We start from the raw sequence: 24,330 nt of genomic DNA on the forward strand, positions 1-24,330 counted from the left end.
AAAGATCAAGATATACAGAAGGAAATGTATATTCAAGGAGCTCTGTACTGTAAGATTTCTTTATTACATTTGTAATGCTGCCTTCTAGCCCTGACCCAAATCATACCGAGAGCAAGATGTTGCAGATCCTCCTGCTGGAAAATGTATTGGTTCCAATGCAATAAATCCAACAAACCAAGATTTTTGTCTTTCCCATTTTCTTTGTAATCCATCCCATTATGGCTGGGTATCAAATCTCCCCAGAGCAATACATTTTCTTGCTTACAAAGTGGAAGAGCCCAGGCATTTTAGACACTCCATGCAGCTTACCCATAGATTATGAGAAGACGAAAGGACTATGTACATGGAGGATATAATGCAAATTGAAATCAAACTGATCGATAAACACTTATTGAAGCATTCCAAGTATGAGACCTCAGCCAATGAACCTTCTCTGCCCACAATATACTCCCTTTTTTAAAAAATAAGTATGATCTTTAAGGAATGAGAATGGCAATGAACTTTTAGGTAGGGAAGGTTTATTTATGAGGCGTCGTTGGGGTTTTGTTGTTGTTGTTTCGGTTTTTAAATGAGTAAAAAATTCCAACCTTGTCTCATGTGGTTCACACTTACATTAGGTACACAGTTCTGTGATAACCTGGCGTCACAGGTCTCTTGAGGGGCTCATCTATACTCTGATGGACACCAGGAAACAGCTTCTTCTTGGTTTTTGGAGTATGAGTCATTATCTGATATGCAGGAAACAAAGAAATTGATAATAGATAAAATCCCCTGGAATCACTGTAGGCAGTTCCATAACATGTTATCATCATCATTGATAGACCTATGGACTCTATTCAGCATCTAAAAGGTATACAGTGACATTTATCTCAGATTAAATTTCAGCACACTAAATAGCATTCATGCAAGCTTTACACTTCTTTACTTAATGGGTTTTGGCTGCTTGAGGTAAGACATACAATACTTGACTTGGCATAACACCTGCCAGAACAGTTAACTTCAATTTGTTTTGGTTTTGGTTTTGTTTTTTTTTCCCAAATACCATCAGAGCAGCAGAATGTTCCAGTATTAACTTGCTTGCACTTTGCTTTGTGTGCCCACAGAGTCACTAATGTGGCTCTAGAACCCTAAGGTTGCCTTTAGCTTATTAACTAAACCACATCCTGACCACCTCCTGTGAAAGGGTAGCTACCTTTCTCAAACTTACTCTACTTCTTCTAAAGAACAGCAAATAACAGAGGCTGTGAAAGAGTTGGACTGCTGTGAAGGTAGAACCTGGTTCTTCAAGCAACAAATTGAAGATTTTAGAAAGTGGTAAAACTAAGGAAACGAAACAATCCAACAAATTAATTTGTCTCAAGATCCTAAGTGAGTGGTACTCACTCCCAAGTACTCAGTTGTTAGCAGCTTCTCTCCTGCAAGTTCTCCTAATTGAGGCTGCAAAATCTCATCTTTGTCCAGATCAGCCTCCATGGTGTCATGGTCCTCCTGCAACAGCAACACATGTGTTACTTGAGCACAGGTCACAAAGAGCTTTCATTTCCAATTTAGTTCTCACTTCAGTAGTCACTTGGATGATATGTACTGTCCAGATAATGACATGTAAGTGTCACACAAACATTTTCTGCCAAAAAAACTAACAGCTAAAGACAAACTCACCTAACCTTTTGATATAACCAGAAACTAAAGAATCCTGAGAGAAAGAAAAATACCTCCCCTTCTTCCACAAATGCTGTGCCAAGCAGTACAGCATGCATTTCAAAAGTTGTTCTCCTTCAGATTTCCCACCCCAAATAATTATTCCTTGCTTGATGTAATAAAGGATCAGGAAGAATGTCTGTTATTAGTATCTTTGTAGAACACCACATGCTAGTCTGAAGAGATGCAATGTTCCGTCCCTAACTCGGCTGGATCTTGTCTAACAGTATCTTCTGACAGTAATAAAAGCATAAATTTAAGTTAGACTATAACAATTAGCAGTAAAAAATAAAGTGTACCTTAATACACTTAATACTAAAAGTCTTTACTGAACATAAAACTCATATGCAGATTCAGCACAGGGCTATGTCAAGGTGGCAATACATGACAAGGTAGCAATAGTAATCTGTTGCTATTTATTCCTCAAGAAGGTAAAAAAAGCCCAAACATTTTATTACTCATTTTCAGAAAACAGATGCATATTTTTTAATCATTCAAGATAAAAAATATCCTTATTGCTGGGCATTCAAATCCCTCCTCAAGCAATGCTTTCTGAAAGGTGAGACCACAGGTGTCCAACAGTAGCTGTTCTTAGAGCAATACGTAGCAGCAGCAGCAGCTGCTCAGGTTTGCAAGGGAGCTTAAAAGCTGACAATATGGGGCTGGTACACAATTCATACAATTAGTTCTTTAGAATACAAATATAATAGAATAAATCAACACTCCTCTGTCGAGTTTATTCCACAAAACCTAAATGTAATCAACTTCTCAAGTGAAAAGTACCAAGAATGCGCTCTCCTGTGCCTATTTCTAGTAAAACTACGGGTGATTCATTTTTCATGGAAGTTCTGCAGCTTCTACAGATCTATAAGCCAGGAAATTTTGAAGTCTGAGGGACTCTTCCAGCAAAGCAAAACTAGCAACACAAGAACAAGGTAGTATTTATGCTTGTGTTTTGCTATGGAAAACAATTCTCTGCTGCACAAGATATCCTAAATGAGACCCACCCCAGATGAAGGAAATGTTCTTTGCTTTTGAGACACGTTGTGACAGTGAGTGTCAGAAAAAGTAAATTAATCATTCTAATGAGGTATATCATAATACTAATGAGATGATGCTTGAGGAAAAAAACATTGGATGTGTAAAGGGAAGGTATTTCCTACAATGGAAATGGCTAACCGATTCCAGACTTTGGTGCAAAATAAAGAGACAACCATCACTCAAACACAGTAGGTTCCTCAGAGCTCTACAGGCTTGCCTCTTTTCAAGTTCAATGACCTCTGTACCAAACATCTTAAACCCCCTACTTTTTGTTTTGATTTAATTATTCTCCTTGCTCATCACCTTCTTATTCACAGATGTCATGCAGAAATAAAAATAGAGGCAGAAGGGGCTCAGTTTAGGAGCTCACAGCACCATCGTGTCTTCTGCTGCATCTCTGAAAGGGCACAAGCCTCCCACAGGTCACATCCAACAGCTTTGTGCTGGTGCTTCCAGTGCTTAAGAGATATTAGATGCCTGTGTGTGAACTACTGAGGCAGTTATAGAAATGTGGCCAACAAGCCACACAATGTTCTAAGGTTTAGAGCAAAATTTTTCCACAATGTATTTGTCCATGTATGGTTTAATAAAAAAACCTAATTATCCTGTAAGTGCTTTGAAGATACCAGATTCTTAATCCTCTTCATCCTCCTAAAGATGTATTCTCTAGATGCTCAGTCATAAAAGATAAGGCTGTGTATGACCTCAGGAAAATGTTCAATCTGCCTTTATCTCCAAGGCAAAATAAATTACAATCAGCTCCTAATTACCTGGGAAGTTGGGTAGTTGTGAAAAATAACCCAGATAATGGAAAAATATAGATAAACACTTGTAGACCAGGCAACAATCATCTGTATCAAACAACAAAAAGAAGCCTCACACTCCAAACTTCAAAATATACTCTAAAATTTAAAAGTTGAGCTTTTTAAATAGTATGGTGGAAATGTTTTTTCACATGGTATGTTAATCCAGCATCAAAAACCAGCAGTTTTCTTCAAGGATGCTTTATAGAAGATTGCCTACACTGTGCCGAAATAGAGTGTTACACATTACAGTCAGAACATCACCCTGTTGTATTTCACTTCTCACAGCTTGCTCTGGTTTCCCCATATTCTGCCTTTTCCAATATTCAGGTTGGCACATTTTGTCAGACAGAGAATGGCAGTTGCTCATTTCTGGGATGTATCTCTCCCTGCCAACCTTGCTCCCTGACATTATTTAACATACCAGGTAACTGATCCTGAACATGTCCCTTCCCTGTCTCCTCTTATAGCAAAAGAGTTTTGACAGAGGTGCCAACATTCCCCCACTGAAGTAACACAATTGGTGCCCTGTTCACCATCGCTCACAGCCTGCAGCTGACGTTACCAGCAAAGTCCTTTAATGTAACAGCCTGAAGTCCCATGATTAGGCCTGTGATTAAGCTCTTTCTTTTGATGTACTATCTAGCTGAAGTGTACTTTCACACTGCAGCTTACTGGTTTTATTGCCAGGTGCTGAGTGATGTGGAATCAGAGAGCATATGATAAACTGCCACTGCACAATTATCCAGTGTAGCTCAAGTTTGTAATGAAACTTCTGAATTAGAGCTATAATATCACACACTTTCACAAACAGCTTTTAAAGATAGTTCAGGTAAAATAAAAAGCAAATGTAAAGATCAAGGATAAATTAAGTTAGTGTTTAACAGAACAGTTGAGAGGATACTAAGCAGCAGAAAATATAGACTGTGGATGTCAACACCCCCCAGATGGCTAACACAACGAAGGTGGCTGTGTACTCCAGAAGCCAGTGCATCCCAACCTCTACGCTAATAATTTAAAGCTTGGCAGACACATCCAAAAGCCAATTTATTTCTGAATAACAGTGTACACACAGACTTTTAAAAACTGAGTTTCCATGCTCCAATGTCACAAATTATAGAATCTTAAATTTGGGAGTGCATGACGCCCTTTGAAAGAACAGAATTACCCTCCAATGGGCTGAACCACATCTTGGCAGCGGTGGTTAGGAGAAAGTAGTCATTACCACAAGGGCTGCTCCAAGCCAAGACAGAATTCAACAATTCAAAATTAAACACATATAAAAGCAAAAAAAAAGCATGAAAGGTAATAGTAACAGCACAGGAAATCTTTGCGTGCTCCTGGAAACAATAAAAGCTGGGGCAAAACTTGCACTGAGCCTGCATAAAAGTGCTTTTGTTGTTTCCTAAGTTGTGAAGGTATCAATCAGTAGTGATAGTGAGATCAGCAACAAGCTATAATATCAGTAAGTGGTCTGAATGCATGTCATTAACTTGTCAATATATGGAGGTATTTTGAGGTACAGTCAGCCTGCAGCAGTTTTAAGAAGTTACGTAAACGCAAGACTTCTGATAAAGTTTTCCAAAACTTTCTGTTGCCGGATCACAACAACAAATGTTATCACAGAACCCCATCAAAGAACAACAGCTCACAGCATTTCCAGAATACAAACCAGCTCCAAGTATTGCGGCAGTGAGTCAACAAATCTTTGCTTATTTAATGAAGTAACGTTACGCATTTGCGCAGCATTTTGCTGCCACGCTGTTCATATACTGTATTTTCTACACTGAGAGGCTAAGAAACCAGGTCTCCTTGCAGCAGAACACAATTACAGTTCCCCATCAACAATAAGAACTTAGAATGTGCCACAATTAATATAACACTAGAAACAGTTTTAAAATTGGCTTAATCAGACTTAATATGATGTCAAAGCTAATGAAAAACTGGAATCAGAGAGTTCTCCATTTCAGAATCCCACTGTTATTTTGAGTCAAATAAGGAGTGATAGAAATCCAGCTTCATCACGTGATGGTTCAGTTGTAAAGATGCATTTCAAAATGATGTGAACTAGAGCCTTGGCTGGAACTGTGGGCAGCAGCAACTTGTTGAGGGAGTATGGACTGAATAGGAAAATTCACCTTCTTTTCATTCCAAAGAGCAGGGGAAGTACTGAAAGTGTACAACACTAACATGCAATTCAATGCTACACCTTGCATGAAGGTGTTCCTTATCTCAGTGCTTTGCCAATAGGAAATATCCTTCAAAAATGTATACTAGAGTTCAAGCCAAAATATCACCACCTTGGATTCTCATGATAGACCTAAGACACTCAAAGCCTTGGAACCCAGTTAAAGGGTGTTAAGAAGCATATTAAACAAAGTGAAGTTATGATTAATCCCCAGAAAGCCCATCTTGCACATCAAGCATTGATTTTGAGTGGAAGGAATGGACAGATTACTTTATGACTGCAGAAGGTGAAACAGTAACAATAATCCTATTAGAAAAGAACCAGTTGACTATATCCCCTTGGAGCAAAAGATGGAGAGCCATTTGTTAAATAAAACTTCCTTGTAGCTCTAAACTTAGGATTTCCACATAATTCTAAATTTAGGCAAAGTCACAAAGGCAATCAGTTCATGTGTTCCCCACCTATTGTGCCATAACACAGAAATGACAGAAATCATGTGTGCAACCAGTGCAAAATTTCCCTGGACACTGCCCTGCAAAGGCTGGATCCTGCATGGTGCTGTGCTTTGTGGCAGCTGAGTGCACATCACACCTTTTACAAGCAGCACACTTAAATTTTTCTCTGCTTATAAAACATAAAAGGCTCAATGTGCACTCTAAAATGCACTCAACTACTCTGCAGCAACAAGGCAAGTTTCACACTGTCGTGTGGTTGCCTCTGTTCACTAGCATTTGCATTCATTTGCTAGCAGAATGTGGACACAACTGATTTGCTAAGTTTTATGTGTTTTACTCTGTTGGTTCACGACAAAAACTTTTTTTTTTTCTAAAAACTCAGTTTTCAGTAAGTACATCCTTCAGGAATACTTCTAATAGAAGAATGTTGACTAACTCTCAATGTTCCTGACGGCTTCAGGGCAGATACATGACATAAATGTATGTCCACATACACACCCATCTAAATACATTGAAACACTATTCCAAAAACATCTGCTGTAGCAGTTCTTTTAGATTTCTCATGCAAGACTTTTCAATAAAAGTGGTATGTGGAAGGCTTCTTTCAGATAAAACTCCCTTGTAAGTATCTACACAGTAGATATTTTCAACCCCTCATCTCTGTGCACTTACGGCAATGTAGCAATGAACATCCCCAGTGCAGATCAGGTTTGACATTTGCATCATTTACACCTTGTTTTACTTGCTAATTTACATGATCAAATATGCTGTGTTGTTTACATCTGGGATCCCATTATTCTATGCAGAGAGATACACAAAAACACTGAAGCATTGGTATAAAATGCATTAGCAGAGCTAGAAATACATAGCTAACCAGTTTATACTTGCTACTTTGCAGTTTATAACTTCTCACAATTACTTTATCTTTTTGTTTTGTTTTCCCTTTTTACAGGATTTACAGGATGTTTTCCTTCATTACATACAGCCCATGTATTAAATATATTTTAAAGCTTCTGAACAGCAAAAGAAGTAACACCCTGAACAGGTCATGATATCTTAAAAAAAAAGTAACAACCTGTTTATAAACTCTTCTGGCAACTCACTGGTTCATTTGCTTCTTTTATTTTTAACTGTTGAAATGGGTTTGCTTGAGAGCAAGATTGCTGCTGCTACAGTAACTCCTCATCTCTTATTTCAAGCTATAATCCTTTATTTATCACAGAGGTGGTGATTTGCCAAAATAAAATGAGTAGGACTTCAAATGAAGATAAGCTAATGGAAACAGATCAAATTTTCTTCTTAATACACCCTGGTAATTAAATAAAAGTAAAAAAACCAAACCAAACAAAAAAAACCACCACTCCCAAACCTCAGAAGTCTGGCTTATTGACAAAAAATATCTTATGTCTAAAAGGTTTAGGATTTTTCTAAAAGGTGCCTGAAAGTCTTTAAACTTACCTCATCATCCTCTTCTTCCTCTTCATCATCAGACACAACACTGTCATTTAATGGTTCTTCTGGAAAGAAGCAAAAAAAATGGTATAAGAGTACCTGTGCAACTGAACAGAATCTCTAGTTATTGTTCCTATTTTCAACAGTAAGATTGCTTCTCATACAGACATCTTATTCTTTTCAGGACAACTACTGGAATTATTTGCTCCAACAAAGTATTCTTGAAATCTCTAAAATCAATTCACATTTGGGAAAATGTCAGAAACACTCTGGAATAGTTCTTGTCTCATAAATGCCACTATGTTGTCTCAGTGTATTTACCAACAAGACTTGAATGAAAGTGTGTACACATGCAAGTTTGTCTATTTTTCAATTAATTTTCAATTAAATACTTCATTTCTCCCTACAAACACTTTGATATTATACTGCTTTTATACACAAAAGACAGTATTCATGTAGAATACTTACTGTAAATTTTGGATAGACCCATTTCCTTAGAAAAAAGCAGCCAGGTTTATACTGGCAATCTGTACACTCAACTTTTACTCACCATTCAAACAAAACCTGTTAAATATACCATTTAAAGGTAGAAAAGGGGCAATTCTATAACCTCGATAAACAAATATTGCACAGTAGCAATACAGTGCTTAAATACTTTATGTGTTCTTTTACAAGCTAGGACCATAAAATATGTTCTTTCCAAAAGCCAAAGCAAGCAGTCAAACTTGTTCTAGTTTTACTATACAGAAAGATTTAATTAGAATTAACCTCTTTTTCACTATTTGCTTTCTCTTTCTTCAGTCTTCCTGTCGGCCACAGGGAACAGAAAATATAGTAAATATTTCACCTCCTCACATTTGCCTGTATTAACCCAACATCTACAACTCCTAGGACCCATCAACATACTCTTCAAAAAGAATGGTCTCAGCCTTCTGTTCAGGATAAACCATTTCAGATTAACAAAGCCACACTTCTCAATAGAGCAAGAGCTGAGCAGAGACAGATTTAGTCCCTAAATCCTGCTTTACAAATTCTATCACCTGTTTATTTTTGCAGTTCACAATAGTATCTCATTACTGTGAGGTCACTAGCATGAAGGAAAACAGTCAAGATCATTCTGTTTACAGTCCCAAAAGTTTGGAACTGAAACCTACTCAGCCTTTTTTTTTCTTCTTTACAACTGTAACACAAAAGGAAATTTTTAAATACATTTGACATTCAAATCCTGACATTTACTATTCACCCTCTCTCAGACCATCACACTATTGTTATTCTTCAAGAGTTTCAATGCCAAGTAAAAACATGAGCTCTCTTATGGCTTTTGTGAAAGATTTACAGCTTAGATAGCTGCATCTGTTCTTCTGACCTGAATTGAGCTGCTTGATAATAAATTCAATCTGTCGGATCATCTCTGCATTTCCTTCCTTGATAAAGCAGCGCAGAATTTCTTCCATTCCCTGGATGCAGTGGAAAACATTGCTAGATTAATATTTCACATGACCACAGTGACAGAGTTTTGTGATCTAAAATGTCATTTGTTTTGTCAGGAAAAACAAAGGTGGTGTGAAATAAACCACTGTATCCAGCACTCCATTTCTTCTGTACATTTCCCAAGGTCAAAAGAAATATTCTGCCTATATTGCTTCTATGTTTAAATGCAGATGTATCCATGATGAACAGAAAACTTATACATTAAATCTGCTGCTTCTGCCTTCTGAACTGAGTACACAGTAGCCAACAGAAAAGGGTACATTTGCATTCACAGATACAACAGTGCAAGGTTCAGAGAAGGAATGTGAACTGCAAACCTTCTCTTAAATCCAGTTTCTCTTTTTGTGGCCCCTCATAGACTTGATGTTGTGTCTTTAAGAATTTAAGATGGCTTCAAAACCTCTGTGCTTTGTGAGGTTCCATCTGACAACAATTGTGTCTGCATAACTCTCTAAGATCACCCTTAAGATATAAACATACACTGCTATCCCAGGAATGGCTTCCTCAAATCCAGAAGTCAAAACACATTCATTACCATCAGGGTAACTTCCACAGGAGATCAATTCTTAGTTCTACTAAAATCTTCCTCCTGCTGCCTTCCCCAGCCGACCATGTCTATACCAAGCAGAAAGCAGCAAGAAATCGTCCTCTTAGTGGCTATTCACTGGTGCAGAATGAGTTAAATAAGGAGAAGTAGCAGCTAGTCACCTGAAAGCATCTCCTGGGCTATATCCAGTCTATGAAATGCTAGATGGACAACATTCTAAAATAACATCTTTAATTTATAACTCAGATACAATCCTTCACAGTCCTGGGGCTGTACTCCTGGGAAAAGATCAGCAAATGTGGCAAATGTGCTTGAGATACACATTCACACCGAAGGTGGAAGGCCTCTTGTGGATTCCCTTCTCAAATACCATGGCTCCTACCTCACAACCCTGCTACACACTGCTCAACAGGTACCTATGTGCATGCTGTCTTTGGCATACATGTTGATCTTTGTGCTGTGCAAGGCAGCACTTCTTACCATTGCTCTGGCTTCTTCTCGGACAGAAGGGATGGCAAGAATGCTATACAGTGCTCCATTCACATATTGTTGTATCTAAGAGGAAGAAATAGTCATACAGCTAAGAAAACCTCTTACATTCACCCCAGCTGACTTATAAGCAAAATTTAAGAGTGAATGTGCAGAACAGCTATGTTCAGTGAGTTTAATCAGGCACTTGCAAAAATTCCCACTTTAGAAGCAGTGAACTTTTAGGATGCAAAAATACTGTCATATGGGTTGCTCTAAATCAGTACTGCTGCATGCTGACTTCCCCTCCACCCCTGCTGAAAACATATTCTTGCAAATTGACCTAGTCCTAAAAAAAAAGAGGTCAGTTTCTTACATATACTAGTGACAGTACCCAAAATAAGAGAAAGAACAAGGATGAGGGCAGCATGAGTTCAAGACAAGGCTTCAAGCACAGTAGCCTCAGGCAGGATGATAAAAGCTGTAGCAGCTTCAAACATCCTCTCACTCTGCTGCCTGTTACTGTTCCTCACCAGAGGAAAAAAACCAGCCAGCATGAGAGCTGTATTACGGTTATGAAAGCCACCAGTTCCGTCAAAGTAGTTTTATTGGCACTTTTTATTGGCCAGTTACTGATGAAGCACTAAGACTTCCAGTCATCTTCTGCAAGATACTATTTTACTGTGAGGGAGCCCTGGCACAGGCTGCCCAGGGAGGGTGTGGAGGCTCCTTCTCTGGGGGTTTTCAAAACCCGCCTGGACGCGTTCCTGTGTGATCTGATCTAGGCAGAGCTGCTTTAGCAGGGGGGTTGGACTGGGTGCTACCTAAAGGTCCCTTCCAACCCCTCTTATTCTGTAATTTTATGATACCCGTGGAATAATGAAGAAATTAAGTAGGCTGGGAGCAGGGCAAGCAAGAAAAGATAAGGGACTAGGATTTACACAAGGATTCCACAGCTTCTCAGAAAGCAATCCTGGCACCCAGGAGCATTGCCTTGTACCTTTGATAACAAAACTTCTATCAGCTATGCTGGTGCAAACAAGGTTTTAGGAATGCACCCTGAGACAAATTTCAAGGCCATTCTAAGGCATTCAAAACCTCAAAACTATGATGGTATTTTCTAAATGCTTCTGTTTAGGGACTGGGATGTTACTTTGTGTTAGAATGAGCTGTATTAACTCTCATCATTCATAAAAACAAAGCCTGTGAAACAGTACAATAAAGGTATGCCAAGTTCATCTTTATCAAAACAGTGCTAGTAAAGAACTAATCTACAGCTTCTAATGAATCAGTAAAACCTGGAGTAAACAGTTCTTTCAGATTTATTCTCCATTTTCAGTTTAAGTGATAAATGAAAAACCTGTCAATACAATCACTGTATATAAACACGAGTCACCAGAGTTTGGATTCATTGCAACTTGTACAATCATCAAGGAATCAATCTAGAGCACCCTGGGAAACATTCTGCCTCCTGTGATTTCATACAGTATTTGCTCATGTTTTCTGTGGCCTTGAATTTTACTCCATGGTTAAAGAAGTGACTCTGCAGAGACAGTAGCAGCAATCCTTTATATAGCAGACAGCTGATATCAGAGTAATGTGTTGAAATGCGTTAAGTAGAAAGAACTACTAATTTTTATCATTTTGCTCTGAGGGAGTGTAACTTAGCATCTAAGATGCAAGTGTGTCTGGAGACAGACAAGAAACTTGAACCACAAAATTTCCAAGTCTCGGGTTAAATTAACTGATAGAGAAAAAGATATTATGGCTTAAATGTCACAGGTGTGCTGCTTGCTTATAATATTCCTTGAAACTACCTCCAAATTTGCTTCTTTGCACCTGATGTTTTGCATAATGGCTTGCACCACACATTGTTCATCTAATGAACTAGTTAAGCTTGAGATGATTTGGTGTGAGATGACATTTACACAGCATCAGAAACTGTAATCAAGGAGGCACGGGGACTGCATGATAACTATGCATCTAAAAGACTTTCATTCTTAGCTGCCAACATTTGTTAAAGGAAGACAAAATTATGTGTAGAAAGATCACTGTCCGAGAACAAAAAATTACACAACTGTGACTTTTAGGAATATTTCACACAACTTAATTACATGAGGCTGTAACAAGGAAAAGCAAAAGAATTCACTTTTTCCCATTTCTTCCTGTCTTGCTTTTTTAATCTTTTCCTTAACCCAAAATTTGCTGTACAAATACCTCATGATTCTCGTGGCCAAGAAGGTCAGAGAGAGCTCTGAGCACACGGTCTGCGATTCTTGCACACATTTTCTTCCCTGCAAAGGCAGAAAACATAAATATGCTTGAAAAAATATAACCAATCACAGCAAGCTGTTTACTTCTTAAAATCAGTACCAGGTATAATTGAGTGATCAAGGTGAACCTGCTTTAGCAGGGGGCTGGACTAGATGATCTTTAGAGGTCTTTTCCAACCCTTACCATTCCGCGATTCTGTGATATACAGAGCAATACTGTTCCTTGTCCCTGCCAAATGTTGCTCAGCATAAGCAGGCTGAAATCAATGGAGTTACTCTGGATTTTTACAGTTGCAATCTTGGACAGGATGCAACATAAAGGGATTTTGAGTAGTTTAACAAAGGTATTATTTTGCTTATGGCAAACAGTAAACTTTTCACTCCTGCCTTACTTTCCTTCTTAAAAACCAATTTACTTTAAGCCTCTTTTAAGTCTCTTGGACATAGACAGGGCCTTATTTCGTTGGGAAGAATATCTGTGTTTAGAAGAGAAGCACACAAGTATTTCACTCCATAAGATGAAAGTTAAGATTCTTGCCATTACCAATCATCTCAGTTATGACTTCCTTTTACACAAACAAATCTCTTACACAGTAAGAAGTGTCCTTTGAGAAGAGGGCCTGGAATGCAGAAATGGCAGTCCTCACAAAAAGAAAGAGATCTCAAAAGCATTGGCTGGAACACTCAAATATCTCTGGCTATGTAAATCCTTGCTACTAATTACAGTCACCTGAAAATATCCAGATATATTAGAAAAAACCTCAAAAAGTTACAATCTTCCCTATCCATTTCTTGGAACAAGGTTGTCATTTAAAATATAAGACACCTGCAGTCCGCAGACAAAGATTCATGAGCAAGGCAACAGAATACTCCAGGGTGTAATCAGACAGGCAATCTGTATCTGCTAGAACATCAACCAGCCAGAAAATGAGCCCATCTTTGATCATTGCTGACTGCGGCGCACGCCTAAGATTAAAAAACAAAAGAGGTCACAAAAATCAGACCACATCATAAATCGCTTTCAAATACATTTATAGCTAATATAAGCACATTCAAACTTTACTTTATCTACCTGCTACACACTAGCCTGCCAATAAAAAACCCTCAGAACTACCCATTTTGGCAGAATCAGTTAAATTAAGGAATAAACAAAGCCTGCGGAAATCAAAGCTGCAGATTCCCATAGGGTCAGACTAAAATGCTGTCGGGTGAGTTGGCTTTTTTGTGTGCTGTGGTTTGGTTTTTTTTTAAACCTGCCAAGCTGCTGAGAAGTTTCTTCACTGTTTTCTAAGGCTTCTGACTCCACTTAAAAAATGCATTTTCAGTTGTCTTAAAATTGGTCAAAAAAGCCAGGTACACACAACAGACCCACAGAACAAATTAATTACTTCTTCTGCCATAGGTATCCATAGCACTACAGCCCTTTTGTATTGATGATTTGACAAATGAGATTTTTTGCTTAAATCTATTTGCTTATTTCTCTAGATAACCTTAATTCACATATTCTTTTAACCTGTAGTTACCCTCAAAGGGTATACTGAATAAAGTGCCAGGTTAGCTGTGATCTCCTATAACAGAGATTCCTCACTTCACGATACAAAAAAGAAGTATGTACTGGTAGAAAGGTCTTGCTGAACAATACCATTTTTAAATCATGTTATTTCCAATGGGCAGTAAGTCTAAATTAGAAAGATCAAAGCAAGTATTTTGCTGGATTTAGTACTTGGGATTTGGATTACTTCTGAAAGCTCATATGATTTCTGACTCCTGGATCTTGCCATAGGTCTACGGCATGGACTGAGCAAAGCAAGACAGCATCTGACCACACATTAAAAGTCTCTCACATCAAGTATCTGGAATTAACCTTCTATAACATTAAATGTTACTTTTTAGAAAGTAAAGTACTTTCACATTTTCAGTAGCTTAGTGCTTAGGCCTCAAAGTTCAAAATCACTTGTACTATTAACAACTGCTTTAATAGAAATACTATTTTCTGTACGATTGGTTTAGGATGTCAAGCAGCAAGGTAAGAAGATTTATTCTCTTTCATCTCAAGTATGTGTAAGGTCCAATGTCAGGAAGCAGTGTAGCATTTTACCCAAAGCATGTTCATGTGTGCTTCATTCAGATAAGTTCTAAATGAGGCAAATCCAAAAGCAGCCCAACTAAATAAAAAAATCCCAACACTTGCAGTCTTAATATAGAAGAAACATGAATGAAAGTAGGAGCTAAACACATCCATTTGCCTCCTTACACTTAGTTAACTATTCAGGGCTGAATATTCCTTTTGAGTACCATGAAAACAGTTCTTAGATCATATTTGTTTGATAAATGAGAGCAATGTCACGCCCTTTACTGCTTTTGCACGATATTTCTTTTGTGGTGGGCATTTGAGTCAGACTGCTAAGGCAAAAGTAAGAAACAAGACAGCCCATGTATACAGAGCTCCAGGAAACAGGATCAACAGGATGAGGTTGAAATCCCTGAAAAATGTTTGCAGAAAGGATAATGAAAACCTTATGCTTTGGAATGTAATGCAACTCTTTTTTTCTGTGTAGGATCTTCAGAACTTTCTACACTGAGATTTTAACTTTGTTTAATTATGGAATATATATAAAGCACACAAAGCTATGGAAGATGTACATTTACTTGAGTCTTGACAGGTGGTAGGAAGTCAGGTTAATTCAGTCAGCAAAACTGAGTTCTCCTCCATAATAAATGATACTGCTTTCATCAGTCATCAGAGGTTCTGATGATTGTTATGGAAAAATCAAGTGCTCTTCTTTCCTCCCTGAACAGAGCCTAACTAGCCTGCATTTCCTCTCCTGCTGTCACCAGTGCGTGCTGTGCTTTCATCACCTGAGACTGAATTTCTGCAGAGTCCCCAGAATATTCTCCCATGTAAGGGAACCCTTGTCTTCAGCTTTCAGTCTCTCCTCCAGCATTCGCAGCAACGTTGGGTTCTGAGAAAGGTAGACACGACCTGGTGCAAAAAGTGATGAAAGAACAGATGCTGAGATACCAGCTTATGACAGAAAAGCTCCCTCTCCTTGGAAATCTAAGCAGGATTGACCTCAGTTTCCTCCTGACAAGCCAGAACCTTGTGCCAAGACCCAAACAAATCTGCCCAAATGAGTTGCCTAGCAGACCAGTTGCACTGAATCCAGCCACTTAGGGCATTAGAGGCTCTAATTTGCCAAGTAAGAAACCCACAGAATCAATACACTATTTCTCTTTCAGTATATGCTTTCTGTCCTATCACAGTTTTGTACACTCTAGGAAAAGCACAGAGAGGTCCAAAGAGCTTGGGAAAGTTAGATGCCCTATTTGCCATACTGCTATTGATTTGAAGTGGGATTTCAGTTCCCAGCAATAGTTAGCTCCTTAAGGAGCACCAAACCAAAGGCTAATCTGGGACAGGCAATATATATGCAACCAAACAACAGTCATGCACCAAGATTTATTCAGGTGAGGACCAGGAAAATGTAAAAGCAGCTGCACTAACTCTTGCACAGCCTGGTAGTAGGTCTGCCTAAAGGACCTTTAATTAACAGGGATTCTTCTTCCTTTTTCCAGCTCTTATGAAGAGAATGAAGACTACATTAAAGGCAGCGTCTGGGTAAGTTCTCACATAGACCACAAATCATCAAAAGAAGTCAGAAATGCTGAATATACAGTGTCAAAATGAAAACTTCCCAGATACTGAGAAACTGTTTTGAATGTATGTAACAAAAGACAGTGATTCCCTAGAAAAAGTGCAAATAAGGCTCTAAATTTCTACATGCAGTGACATGTATTTGTGAGGTACCTATAAGCCAGCCTTATATGAACATGCTGTCTCTTTTTTTTTTGCAGCAAATCTCTTACCTGCTGCCAGTGAAGCAAAAGCATTGATGAGCCTTGCCATATACTGTCTGACTACCTCACTCTTAGAATGTAACAATTTGAAGATGTTTCTCTGAAAAAAAAGAGCAAACATTAATAAAAACTCACCAAGGCAGGAAAAAAAACCCATAATGTCTTCATAAAGTTCTAAAAGCTTCATTAAATTTTCACAGCAAACAAACTTTCAGTATCTTAATACCTTAAATAATGTAAATATAACTTAAAAATTCCCAGTTTGTTTTTTGTTGATAGGGGCCTGAGGGAGAGATGGAAAATTAACAGATAAGCAAATTAGAGCTCATTGTCTCAGTCTGTTAAAATATCATTAAGCTCCATGGTGTAGGGTGAGAATTTTAATGAACCAACACAGTTATCGGTCAAAGTTGGTATCTAAAATTAATATTTAATTAGTGACAAAAAAAACCTCTTAATTTTCTTGATTAATTTCAATGTTACCTGAACAGGAATGCTTTTGTTTGACCACTAAGAGTGTGAGAAAGCAGCTCAGTAACTTACCAAGAACTTCACACGACAAAGTATTTTTAATCTGTGTTACTTCAGGCATTACTGAGGTATAACTTTACTCTTACAGAAATTTACAGGGAGAAAACCAGATCATTGACTTAATAATCCTTTAAGTTTTCTAGTGAAGTTACTGCTGCAATGACAATGGGAGCCACAACAGAAAAACTAGGCCCACCACTTCAGACAAATAGGGAACTCAGCTATGCACAGATTTCACCATTAGAAATGAAAAGTTGCACTTTTGTTAGGCATAATAGTATTGGATTATCAGTGACTGAAGTAACCTTTCAAAATCAACCTACCAATAATCCACTTTTCCAAAGAAAGGTAACAAATTCACTAAATATTGTTGAACATGTTATTACAAGTGCATGACCAGATAGTCCATAGAGGTATTAAGATTGAAGTCCTAATTCAATGTTTTTCCTTGATTGGTGAAATGGATTGAAAGTATTATCTAACAATACCTAATCACCCAAAAAGCATCTGATAAGCCAGAGCTACCTCTGAAGTAGGGAGCTCAGCAGGCTTCTGCTCAACACTCAGACATTAAGCACCAGGACAGGTAACTAATTTCCACTTGTCTACAAGAACTGTATCTACAGTGAGGGCTCTTGCAACACAAAGCTTTGTGCAGCAACATGGAAAGACTAGAACGACGTTCCTATATGACCTGATCTAGGTGGACCTGCTTTGACAGGGGGGTTGGACTAGATGACTCTAAAGGTCCCTTCCAACCCCTACCATTCTATCCTTCTGTGAATGCAGAAGTTAAATATATCGCATGATTTTGGCACATTTTTTCCTTCCCTTCTAGAGAGTGATAAATCTTTCTGATCAGCAGTTCATAGAAACAAATGGGCACTATCACATAGAGGTTGGAGGAAAACTCTTTCCAGCTGACCTGACAGTTGCTGTAGCAGTCTAGAAGGTCATTACTGATGTAGGCTTGCAGGACAGTGTCTCTCTGTTCTCCAGGATATGATGTTGTCAAGCGCTAAAATAAATAACAACATAAATAAACCAGACAAATAAATAAATGGGAATGTGAATTGATCACCACTGAAGATTTTAAAGGTGCTGATACCCTATGGCTGAGAAACCTTTTCTCACAGGGAGAAGGAATTCAACCTCAGCGATCTAAGAGATGAAATGAACCGACCTGACCTCAGCTCAGTGATCCATTACAAAGCCGTTACCTGGGAACTGTCCTCAATGTCCGTACAGGAAGGATAACCCATTACTTCCCATAAAGTTAAAAAGCCCCTCTAATAGCTACACACGGTGCTTTCTAAAACATCTGAGACAGAGAACTGGGCTAAAAGAACCATTGGTCAGACCTAACGGATGTTGTTTTTAATGTGAAAACGGACATTGAAGCTTGATCAGAATTCCACTATTATCATCTTTCATGTCTGTCACTTTGAACCCATCAGCTTCCTTTTCAGCAGGAAAATGTAACTTCCTGTTGTCACCTTTAACTTTTCCTGAAATATCATTATATGATCTGAGTCAACCAAAAGATAGGCTCTTGTGGAATGCCTTGATTATAAAAGAAAGCTGATGATTAAGAGCCAGGTATTTCTTGGAGACAGCAATATATAAATCTAAAACAGGGCAAAAAGGAACTGCCTAAACCATCACCAACGATGTTTTTGAAGACACATCAGAAATTACTTCTACTGAAGATCCCAGGAATTCCTATCTGGCTTTCCTCAGATGAGGAGGACACTGCTACAAATAGATCCCTGCTGCCCAGGCTTTCTTCATCATCTCAAGACCCTTAGCAAGCTTCACTGACAGAAAGAAGTTGCCTGTAAAGTTGAACTGATGACCAGAACAATAGTCACGCTTGCAAAATTACTTTAGCTCTAGATTCCTCTAGACAGGACCTATTTATTTATTTCTAGAGAGGTCCTTTCCCTTACCCAGCGCAGAGCCTGCAGTAAGAAGGCCTTGAGACGATCATTCCCTGTAATCAAATCTTTCTTCAGCTTCTCATAATCCAAAGAGGGCAACAATGGCACATCCTGCATCTTCCTACAGTGCAAACGGGAAAGATATTCATCAAAACTCTCTCCTTATTCAACGCAGTTGATGTTACTGAGGTGAGAAGAGTCAAAACAGGAAGTCTGCTTCAGGAAAAGAGCTTCCACATTTTTACACCTTTGTTACTTTTATTACCATGTTAGAACAACAGGCTTTTAAAACTTGGACTGTTTTTCACTGTGCATGCAGCTCATTTACCAGCATGACTGGAAGTCACTAAACTCTGACACCTACCTGAGCTTTTGAGTGGCATAAACCAGTAATACCCCTTTTTGCTCTGTGTGGACCACAAAGGCATGAGGGCAGCAGTCTGTGGCTCTTAGCACCTAGTTATTAGCAGACAGTAACAAATTGCAGTTCCAAATCATGCATACAGAAATGTCTTCTCCAAGGTAAACATGGTAGGCTGAACAGATTTTTACAGGCTGGACTATGCTGCCTTAACATAAGACTTAATGCAAGACCTCTTGCCATGCACCAGTACTATTCTTGCTATTTTAACATGGCAATAGAAGTTTCCCTTAACAAAACTGCTTCCAGTCAACTCTTTAATATTGAAATATATTCCACTAAAACATTTTTACTCCTATCTTCCTATCCCACCACTTTTCAAACCAAATTTTATGTTATATGTATAATTGTCCCTTTAATTTCCATGTAACTAGATCAAGAGTGTCTCAAACATTTCACCTCATGTATGCCATCTTCTGCTCAATATTATAAGCCAAAATTTGATTAGGCTAGTCACCAAAAAACTCAACCTTGAAGCATCCAAAAAATCATGTTACTGATTCCCCCTTTTCCTGGATTTATGAGAAGCAAACCAGTTACAACAACAGGACTGCAACGTGCGGAAACAGTAACGAGAATACAGCACCAACTGCCAGGTGTGGAGAGGCAGATTTATTGGATTAGCAACATCCTGTTGAAATTCGGGTGTTACTGAACCTGCCTGACAGAAGGACACAATATTTGCATACCTAGCTCACTGAGATCAGAGGAAGCACACAGAGAGCAAGTGATTCCCATTTGCAGACAACTGACAGTTCACTACAGTTTACAACCCCCTCCTCTTCTTCTCTATAGATATAAATGAAGCTCAGCAATAAATACTTACACAGGGGCTAAAGATGCTCTTATCATTGTGGAAGCCTGGATCAGAAAAAGAAAGAAAAATGAGATCACAACAGGTTAGTCCAAATTTCATGCTAACAGTTACTAAAGAGGTGCACAGTGAACTCTGTCACTGAGGTTCTGCAGTTGTTTTCCTTTAAAACCTACATTGCAAAATAGAAACACATATAAACAAAAAGAAAGCTTAAATGTTTATCTTTCTTTTCCCTTCAGTGTTTCACAGGTGAAAACCCCTTTGTTATGATCTGGCTAGGTTATCTTCACTGTCATACACCAAAGATTACCTACATTTGAAGCATTTAAATACAGTAAATAAAAGGGGAAAAAAAAGTGAGTGGGGATTAGACTAGACGATCTTTCAAGGTCCCTTCACAGAATCACAGAATCCTAAGGGTTGGAAGAGACCTCAAAAAATCACCTAGTCCAACCCCCCTACCAGAGCTGGGACAAAGGAACTTGTCCAGGTGGGTTCTGAATGTCTCCAGAGAAGGAGACTTCACAACCCATCTGGGCAGCCCCTTCCAGTGCTCCCTCACCTGAACAGGGAAGTTTATCCTTGTGTTTCTTTGGAACCTCTTCTGTTCCAGCTTATACTTGTTACCCCTTGTCCTATCATTAAGAACAGCCTGGCTCCATCCTCCTGATACCCACTCTTTATGTATTTGTAAATATTAATGAGGTCACCCCTCAGTCTCCTCTTCTCCAAACTAAAGAGCCCCAGTTCCCTCAGCCTTTCATCAGAAGAGAGATGCTCCACTATTTTTCTGTGATTGTGTGCTCCTGTGAAATGGCCATTTGAAGCCCACTGAGGAAGATGGACAACTTGTTAAATATATTAACTGACTTCAAAAATGTTTATCCCTCAAAGTTGTAACAATATTTCACTGGACACCCAGCCTGTATTACTGCATCCAAATTTGCTACAATTCTTTGCGTTGACACACTAGAATGCCTGTTGCTACTAATATGTACCCCTATATGTAACTAATATACCCCTATATGTAACTATTAACTTGTAAAGGTTCTGTGCTGTATACTGATGTGTAAGAGTACACTGCTTCTCAGTGGTTCTGCCCAGGATAAGTTCCATTTAAGCCTGGATATTTGCTCTGTGATGCAGTGTGAGGCAGAGCACATGCAGGCACAACTGCTAACAGGTCCAAACTTAAAAAATACCAACACCATATAAAAGTCCCATTTAAAATTTGTCTGCTTCAGTAAGTGTGTTTTTGCCAGAACAGAATCAATTGTAGGTGAGCCAAAAAGCAGCAATTCTGGCACGAAAGTGCTTCATGTCATGCTTTCTGATGTCAACTACATGCCATATTCGCAGAATATTCAGTGTCATCTCTTTGTGCTGATCTCCCTACTTGCTTTCTAAAGAAAATCTCTCATTACCACTTATGCTTTTAAAACTGGTCTTCTCTCTAACACAGCTCTTTCACTGGGAGTTATATCATTGATATCTATTGTCAGATTTAAAACGAGGGATTTAGGAGACAAAAAGCGTGAAATACTATAGAGAATATTGAATTCCACCAGCTGACGTATCCTTGGACACATCACCTCATTGGCACCCTTTGTAACACAAGGAAGTCCTCTCTTAGAAGCTTAAATGCACATTGGAAAGTATTTTATGTTCTGTTTAAGGCAATGATTGACTTGTACACAATAGACAATTAACAGGTCACACATGTCAAAATTAACCTGTCTTGACAGCAGTTCTCAAATCGTAGTTTATTTCACACAACACAAAAGTCTTTCAAAGTATCACATCTGCTCCAACTGTTTGCCTCTTATTTATCTGTATTCATTTTCCTTAGCATTTTCGATAGATATCAAGAACTGTCTTTTGTTTAAGGAAAACTGTTTTCCCAGTCAAAGCCTGTCATCTTGTACCTGAATGCACAAGGAAATCGCAAACCATTCTTCACTGCCTTCCTCAGCACCCTTCTCCATTTGTCCTGGTTTCGTCAGGGAAGTGGGAGGAAAGTGACTACAGCACATTAAAGCAAAAGAAATGACAGAGCCCTTGAAGATGAGAAGGTGAGGCAAAGAATAATAGAGAGAAAGATAAATAGAGGAGGCCACTAAGAGCAAACAGATGTATCTAAAAGCACTCTGCTTCTCAGCAAAGTCCTTTATACAAAGAAAACCTTCTGGCAAGTGTAAGATTTTGCAAGCTTTTATAAATGTCAAACTACAGAAACTTCAATTGCAAAAACATCTGGAGTTTTAAAAAGCAACCAGCCCAAGCAGGACAAAGTCCTATTAATTCCCAAATTACTCTTTAAGCTGGCAGACGGAGCACAGCAAAAGATTGAGTATGGCTTGGCTCGGCAGTCCACCTATTCCAAAAAGGCACCACACAGTGAGGCAGAGTCTATACTGGAGCTCTGAGGGCAGGACCACCGAGATGGAGAGCCTTCTTGTCCAGCACTCACTTTTCCCATCAGACCCAAGTTTATTGGTATAGAGCCTGCACGGGAGGAAGAAAGCTCTCTCAGGCTTTCAGTGTGTCTGGTAAAGCCGTAAGGATACAGTTCATGTTACGTCACGGTCAGTGAGGCAAAACAGAAACAGGAGGTTTTCAGAGCTAGTTCATCCTTCACCTGTGAAGCACACAGCCACGCAGTATGCTGAGGGACAGCATCTCAAGCTTTCCTTCTATTGCTAAATGGATCTGAAGAGACTTTCAGTCAGTTTAATTTTCAAATAAGTGACCTAAATTCAGTACCACCAGGTGCTGATCATTCAATTTAACATCCAGGCCATTGAATTAATTGATCATTCAATTTAACATACCTCTTGCCACAGACTCTTAACTTTTGATCTATTTATCCTCATGTTTTTTTTAAAGAGGAAAGGCATGTGGCAGCCCAGACCCTCAGGGCCCCACTATCCTGCCAGCCTTTCTCCTCCTCATACCATAGCCTCTTCAGCTCTCTCTCCCACAGTGCTGCCAGGCTGGCAGGCATCACCTCTGCACCCGTTCCTTGGCTCCTTTCACCACCTCCTGTAGCAACAGCATCAAGGGACGCCTGTCCCAGCACAGAGCTCAAGCTGATGTCCCTGATAGGCCACAACTGTTTGTACCAAGCCCCATGTCTCTTTTTTAATGCTGATTTGACCAGTTGGAAGCAGCAGTCTTGGTGATAGAAAGCACTGAGTTATGGACTCATGGCTTAATCAGAAATATTAATGTGAAGGAAAACAGTGAAATACAGACCCATCCTAACACTGAATTTTAACTTTAATACTCCTGTTCCTTGAAAAGAACGCTCTTCACCTCACAAAGTTGACTTGCCCTTGAATTCCCTAGCAGGCAGCCCACCAAAGCAAATACACTTTGGCCTCAACAGCTCTTTTAACATTTCCCTAGGTAGCATTTGTTTGTTTGTTTCCGTTTCTCCTCTTTGGTACATATCTGAGATGTTCCAATCTCAGGATATTTACCAAGTATAATTATCTTTACATAACCTCACCCCAAAAAGCTGTGTTAAACTCAAGATCTCAATGTGTGCACTAGCTTTAACAAAAGGAAAACCACACCTCAAGGAAAGCTTGGACCTACAAATCAGCTCTTGGGCTTACTTACGTCAACATACTTACTTGACTTAAGACAATTAATCTAGCCAGTGGAAAAAGGTCATCATCTTCACCATTATCTCTGTACACAGCAAATCCAAATCCAAGCTTCCATACAGCCTTACCACCAAATTAATAACAAAAGTCTTTTTCTTTGCAAAATTTTAGCCATATGCTTTTAAAAAATGGACTTCCACACTGCAGATATGTGTAAAAACATGAAGCCTTTTAAAGGTATTTTTAGGAACAGAGGGATACATTTAAGTCAGGAAAAAGCTAATTTTGAAGTCTGGAAGTGGGCAGAACAGAGCTCAATGTGGCCACCTTTCCTGGTGTTCGTTCTCAAATCTAAACTTTGAAGCCTGGTTATTTACTTGTTTCTGTGGCAATAGTGCAAAACCTCCAATTGGACTGTGTTTTTGAGGGACAGAGATTTTAGATGCTGGAAAATTGGGAATTCCAATAGCTGCTTGTAAATAACTGGACAAGAGAAAGTAAAAACATCAGCACTGCACATTCATAGCTCTCAAAGCACTCTGCAGAAAGCTAATTATTATTATTCTTTTAAAGTTAGTAGCAACATTGCAATCTTCATCTCCAGGTAACAAATCCAAGGCCACAGACTGAAAAGCAAAGGCACTGCTGATGAGCAACTTCCTCATTACATAACCAGCAATCAGCCAAGGTTACAGAGCTCCTCTTTACTATCAGTTTTCTTAGATCAAAAATAGTG

At 38.8% G+C, this 24,330-nt stretch overlaps 1 protein-coding gene across 11 annotated transcripts in view; it reads right to left on the reverse strand.

The window, feature by feature from the left end:
• The window catches only part of ARMC9 (armadillo repeat containing 9), a 93,726-nt gene that overhangs the window by 41,766 nt on the left and 27,630 nt on the right, over positions 1 to 24,330 (reverse strand). For 10 of the 11 annotated variants that reach the window (XR_009819550.1, XR_009819556.1, XR_009819551.1 and 7 more), the window contains 12 exons: positions 19,993 to 20,027; positions 18,755 to 18,866; positions 17,731 to 17,823; positions 16,284 to 16,374; positions 15,276 to 15,399; positions 13,243 to 13,382; positions 12,361 to 12,437; positions 10,156 to 10,230; positions 9,004 to 9,094; positions 7,644 to 7,702; positions 1,384 to 1,488; positions 613 to 728 (listed from right to left, as the gene is read on the reverse strand). Coding sequence is in view for 3 of the 11 variants with exons in the window: in XM_062006102.1 (XP_061862086.1) it covers positions 613 to 728; positions 1,384 to 1,488; positions 7,644 to 7,702; positions 9,004 to 9,094; positions 10,156 to 10,230; positions 12,361 to 12,437; positions 13,243 to 13,382; positions 15,276 to 15,399; positions 16,284 to 16,374; positions 17,731 to 17,823; positions 18,755 to 18,866; positions 19,993 to 20,027 (1,118 nt within the window). In the remaining 8 variants the exon portion in view is untranslated. Of the gene's footprint in view, positions 1 to 608; positions 729 to 1,383; positions 1,489 to 7,643; positions 7,703 to 9,003; positions 9,095 to 10,155; positions 10,231 to 12,360; positions 12,438 to 13,242; positions 13,383 to 15,275; positions 15,400 to 16,283; positions 16,375 to 17,730; positions 17,824 to 18,754; positions 18,867 to 19,992; positions 20,028 to 24,330 lie in introns of those variants that run through there. The other variant, XM_062006103.1, reaches the window with a different exon arrangement.

Source organism: Colius striatus, chromosome 12 (genome assembly GCF_028858725.1).
Source record: "Colius striatus isolate bColStr4 chromosome 12, bColStr4.1.hap1, whole genome shotgun sequence".
NCBI classification, from domain to species: domain Eukaryota; kingdom Metazoa; phylum Chordata; class Aves; order Coliiformes; family Coliidae; genus Colius; species Colius striatus.